General features: G+C 36.7%; 1 protein-coding gene across 1 annotated transcript; it reads right to left on the reverse strand.

Moving 5' to 3' along the window:
• Positions 1-328: 328 nt before the first annotated feature.
• On the reverse strand, positions 329-3,575 carry LOC143549295 (uncharacterized). Its single transcript, XM_077040224.1, has 5 exons — positions 2,702-3,575; positions 1,691-1,727; positions 1,356-1,592; positions 1,231-1,278; positions 329-1,146 (listed from the first exon to the last, which is right to left on the reverse strand). The coding sequence occupies exons 1-5, from the start codon at positions 3,046-3,048 to the stop codon at positions 553-555; spliced, it is 1,263 nt and encodes a 420-aa protein (XP_076896339.1). The 5' UTR covers positions 3,049-3,575; the 3' UTR covers positions 329-552.
• Between the last annotated feature and the right edge of the window lie 2,614 nt (positions 3,576-6,189).

Consider the following 6,189-nt stretch of genomic DNA (forward strand, 5'->3'; position numbering starts at 1 on the left):
AAAATGTTTGAGAAAATCTAGGGTCTTTATCTTCTACCAAGATTTCATCTTTTAGATATAGAATTTCAGTGGCTTTGTATTGACAGTCGACAATACATATAACAAATGCTACACATCAACGACTCAACGTCATGTCACTACACAACATGATTTAACAAGGTGGCGAGGTGGCCATGCGCCTCCCACAACGAGACGTGAACTGTTACAACCAATGAACTTTAGGCACGTCCAGAGTCCCGTTAAATGACATGTTACAACCAATTAACTTTAGGCACGTCCAGAGTCCCGTTAAATGACAGTATCAATATGCAACCCCAAACATAAATGACCGTAATTTGCAATTTGCCATAAACACAATGAAGAAAATAATACAGGAATTTGGGGAAAACCAAGTTATTATCAAAGCGCTAAATCCCTATCTTTTCGCCACATTCAGGCACTTGTTCAGACGAAAATCTATACAAACGAGTTAAATTACAATGACAACATTTTTCAACTGTTAAACCCTAACATAATGTATACCCCACCTTGATCACAAAATACAAACCTATATCACCAGCAAGAACACCGACCGCACTTTCCTAAACAACTAAAGCACCCACATTTCAAACAGGAAGGGCATTTTGGTAACTTCACATCCAAGCATTTCGGTTTTGACCAACAACAAGAGTTCCCTGTAAAACAACAGCATCCGAGTCCCAAACAATCTGGGCACTTTGGCGTGCCAAAACATCTAAAGCAATCTGGGCACTTTGGCTTCCCAAAACATCCCAAGCAATCCGGGCACTTCGGCCTGCCAAAACATCCCAAACAATCTGGGCACTTTGGCCTGCAAAAACACTCTGGGCAGTGAGGTTTTGGGCACTCTGGCTGCCCCATTTTTATACAACAATAGCAGCCATCGGTCGACTTCCCGGGATTTGACTTTTTCGGTAACCTGACCTTTTGTTTGATCTTTGTAAGTTGGGTTTTAGTGGTCATGGTTTCCATATCATAAATGAACTTGTAAAGATGACGAATGTAATCGGGATAGAGTTCTAAGTTGCAGTGGGCCCCGCCTTTGACCCATAATGGTTCATACGGGTCCTTAGCCATCTTCCATAGTTTGTTCCCGTGTTGCCAATTTACCACATCGTCCTCCGTACCCTGTCATGTTTACACCAAGAAATTAGGTCAACTGGTCTACGCAAAGTTCAAGAACATATAATATATGAACGGGTTAGAACTTACGTGTATCACAAGTGTCGGGCATTTCACCTTCCGAATTTTGTTAACATTCTGCAGATATCAACAAGATAATATATTGAAACCTTAAAAGGAATCGAAATTAATAAGATGGGGCATGCTTTACTTACCTTATAAATATCAAAGCAAAATCTGCAATCGACATGACAAACAACACGAAGGCCCGAAAGAATTGCACTGTGTAAAACAACGCCTCTTAACCTTGGTAACTTGGAAGCCAAATGTAACGTGGGCCCGCTTCCAACCGACTGTCCGTAAAGAATTAAGTCTTCTTGACTGACTCCGTATTCGGTTTGGAGACACTCATATACCGCCTCTATGTCGGCGTATGTATTAAGCTCAGTTGGCTGAAATTTACCAAAATAAACAAAAAAACAAATATCATAATTATGTAAACAATCAACAACTATTAATATTAGACAAATACATTGAATGATTCATTTACCTTGCCGGTTGATGCTCCATAGCCCGAATAATCATATCTGTTAAAGAAAATGAGGACAAAAAAAGAACATAATTATCAATCATATCATACATTGAACGCGAAAAGGGACCACATCGTATATGAATACCACTAAAAGTTTAGCCAACAAACAGCATAATAGTATGTATCAAGATTCATCAGCAACTTGCGTTTTTTACCCGTTCATAGGGTAATTTATCAGTGAAAAATGTTCACTTTATAGCCAAAGAATTAAGGAAAATAAAGGATGCATAGTGCATACCCCTACTAACGTTAAGAACTTTCACTTTTCCTCTTTTACCCTAGCCAGAATATGATTTATGGGCCACATAACATTAACAGTTATTACGCGCATATCTTGAAAACGAAGTCGAATAGTTTCATCGAAGCACTCGCTTTCACGGGGTCATTTTGCAAATTTTATAGATCCATATCACAGAAATCTTGTAATGATTCTTTACATTTTAGATGCAATCATGCAAACAGTAAAATCTTTAAATCCAAATTAAAATAATTTCTAGAAAAAGAAAAAACAAATATGAGCACAAGAACAAACTCACATCACATCACAGAAATAATAAGATCAAATCAACATCATGATCCAAAAATGTAAATTACCTACAAATCTACAATGTTGCATCCTAGAATGGAAAAGAATAACTTTTGGGTTCAAGACTTACACAAATTTAGTTCACTTTTTGTAACAAAATCTGCAAATCAAGATTGGTCATTTAAAGATAAAAACTTTATTAAAAAACCTTGAAATTAAAATTTGCAGAAAGCTAAAGAAGATGAAAACCAAACACCTCAGATGAACAGTTTACAAGATTAAAAAATAAATAAATAAATAATAATATCTCTTTGCAAAAAGAACAAAAAGCAGATCACATTACTTAAAACAACAACATTCATAATAACCCTAATAATGTATCAACATGGGGGAACAATGATTATAACAAAAGTTAGGTAAGAAACAAAGAAGATTAAACTGACCCCATGAGATTGACTCTAAGATTTGCTTTGAGTTGAACAAACAGGTCAAACAGTTGACCCAAATCAGCAGCATTGCCATGAGAGTACAATAGAGTGAGTCTTGCATATGGGTTCTTAAGATAAAAAGCCACAATCTTGTTCCCTCCTTTTGTGGGTATTGACAACACATCAAGTGAACAACCACTGCCACCGTCATCTACACCGCCGGCGGCTGACGTCAGCGGCATGGAGGATGATGTGTAAATGGCATTTAGCTTACCGTCTTCTCGTTTCTTGATCTGGTAGGTGGGTGGTGATGGTGGGAAGAAGGCGAATTTGGCGCTCAGATTGGATATTACACAACCCATCGCTGCCGTATACGGCGGTGTTATAATATTCCGGCGAACACCCTTTTCATAAATTAGTGAAATTTACTGATCTGTGATTAATTTTAAGGGGAAAATTTTGTGGGTTTGTTAGATAATGGGTAAATCTAGGTGGGTTTTGAAGGGTTTTGAAAATGGTTAACAAAAATTTATACTTTTCCGGCGAAGACCCTTTTCATTAATTAATGAAATTTACCGATCTGTGATCACTTTTAGGGGAAAAGATTTGTGGGTTTGTTAGATAATGACTAAATCTAGGTGGGTTTTGAAGGGTTTTGAAAATGGTTAACAAAAATTTATACTTTTTTGAGTTTTTGTAATGAATTTGACTTTCTTGATTTGTATAAAAATGGTGAAAATATAGCTGGGTTTTGAAAAGGGTGAGATGGGTCTCTGACTGACTGAGTTTTGGCTTAAAAAGATAAAAGCTTTTACATGTTGCAGTCTTGCAGACGGTGGTGGAGGAGAGAGAGAAAGAGAGAGACACGGCGGAGAGAGAGAGAGAATCAACGGCGGAGGAAGGTGGTGAAGGGAGAGATGCAAGTGTTCAGAGATGGGAGTTTGATAACTTTCATTGCATCAGTTTTGACAGTGTGGGTCCCACCGTCACTACCCCCTATCCCTAAACGACAAATATTGTTTCAACAGGACTACACATGAGTATTACGAATCTTGGTTGTGTTGTGTGCATTGTATACTTGTACGGTGGCTGTGTGTGTAGAGATCTTGATGTACAACTCATCTTTCTTGTTCACCTTTGTAATCATGTGGAAGGGGTGTATGGGTCATGAGAGTTATGATGGGACTTGGTTGGTACCTGTCTCATTTGTGTCACTAATATATTTTGGTTATGACTATAGAATATTATCAAGATCCAAGTGTTAATGGATAGGTGAGACAAATAGTTTATATATCTAGTAGAGGTAGCAAAATGTACGGGTTATTTATGGTTTGTGTATTTGACAAACCATAACCAACTTTTTTTCTATAAATGTCCATAATGGATACAACATGTGTTAGACCGATCACATTTTACTTAATAAAATGATTTTGAAAACGAAACTAGCTTGAAAATATACTCGAAATATACTTGATAAAACTAATTCTAAAAACAAAACTAGCTTGAAAAGATACTATCATATGACTCGAATCCTTGTTTTATTCATGAATAACAACCAAATATCCAAAGACGCTATTGAACCTTGATATGAGTTTTGTGGAAAAAGTTGAGATAAGCATCGAATGGAAATGAATACTTAATATGTTGAGATAGATGTTACACAAAGCTCATGTTTTGAATGTTGATTTGTCATGATACATGATTTTTGCAAGTCTACATGTTTGATAATAATCGCAATTGTTTTATCTTATAACACAATATAGAATATTTGGTATCAGATAATGGAATAGAATGGACGAGTTACTGGAATGGATCATTGCCATTTTATTAAGATGTTTGGTTATCATGTGTGAATTGAATGAATTATTAATTTGTTTTGTTTGGTAGGAAGGAAAAGACCAAAAAAAAAAAAACAAAACAAAACAAAACCCGTAGTGAGTGGCGGTGGGTAGTGGGGGGTGGTGGCTAGGAGCGGGGAACGATGGTTGGTGGCGATGAGGTGGTGGGTGGAAGCGGCGGCGGTAGGTGGTTCCAAACACCATTTCTCTTTATTCCCTCGCAATGATTCATTCTATTGCCCCTCTCATTCCTATATACTAAACGATACCTTTTTTTTAACAGAAAGCAAACGATGCCTAAAAAATAGAAACCAAACCACTTTAAAGAACAAAATCACTATCAAACTACAAATTACATCAATTGTTTTATCAAACATCCATCAAGTATAAATATTCACTATATAGACTTAAATCGAATTGCACTATCTGTGATGTGCGAAAATGTATCTATGAAAACTATAACTCACAACTAAGCTTTAAATTAAAACGGAATATCCTAACTTAAGTTCACACAACCGGTAAGTGTACCGATTGTATGTAGTAAAGACTAAGGAAGTCCGAGTATCGAACACAAAGACACGTGAGGTGGCTCAGATTACTAACCCTACTCAATTCCTGCCTAAATAATATATTTGTTTAACTTATATATCTAAACTGACTTAACTGTAACACCCCGTAACCGCAGCGGAAACGTACACGGGATGCAACAGACACATCTGATATCAACAGCATTGCTTATAAAGAAAATACCACTACATTAATTTATAACATATTACATTGTTGCGAGTTTCATTACTGTCTAGGTGTTACACACATATTTTACCAATAAGACATTAATAAATTCATTACAAAACAAAGAGCAGCAAGCTTCCAACAGGTAGCACAGATAGTTAAGCACACATCAATCAATCCAACTTGGGCATACCTAGAAAACATGTAAAGAAAACGGGTCAACTACGAATAGTTGGTGAGTTTCACTAATTTAAATAAACACTGACAAATCATTTTAATAATCATTTATTAACAATATAATCATGCTGGGAACTATGTTACCCCAGAACATTTCCAATAACTTTCTGGGAACTATGTTACCCCAGAACAATAATAACCCCTGGGAACTATGTTACCCCAGAACAATAACAACCCCTGGGAACTATGTTACCCCAGAATAATAATAACCCCTGGGAACTATGTTACCCCAGAACAACAATAACCCATGGGAACTATGTTACCCCAGAACAATAATAACCCCTGGGAACTATGTTACCCCAGAACAATAACAACCCCTGGGAACTATGTTACCCCAGAATAATAATAACCCCTGGGAACTATGTTACCCCAGAACAATAACAACCCCTGGGAACTATGTTACCCCAGAATAATAATAACCCCTGGGAACTATGTTACCCCAGAACAACAATAACCCCTGGGAACTATGTTACCCCAGAACAATAACAACCCCTGGGAACTATGTTACCCCAGAATAATAATAACCCCTGGGAACTATGTTACCCCAGAACAACAATAACCCCTGGGAACTATGTTACCCCAGAACAATAACACATTATAAACATTTTATATATTCTATGCATCAGTCCATATATATATAAATGTACAAGTATTTCCATACGATCGGTATGTACTTAAATACTTTAAATAAGACAT

This window comes from Bidens hawaiensis, unplaced genomic scaffold (assembly GCF_021521415.1).
Source record: "Bidens hawaiensis isolate Kalapana, Puna unplaced genomic scaffold, B.hawaiensis_p1.1 tig00015461_1, whole genome shotgun sequence".
Taxonomy (NCBI): Eukaryota; Viridiplantae; Streptophyta; class Magnoliopsida; order Asterales; family Asteraceae; genus Bidens; species Bidens hawaiensis.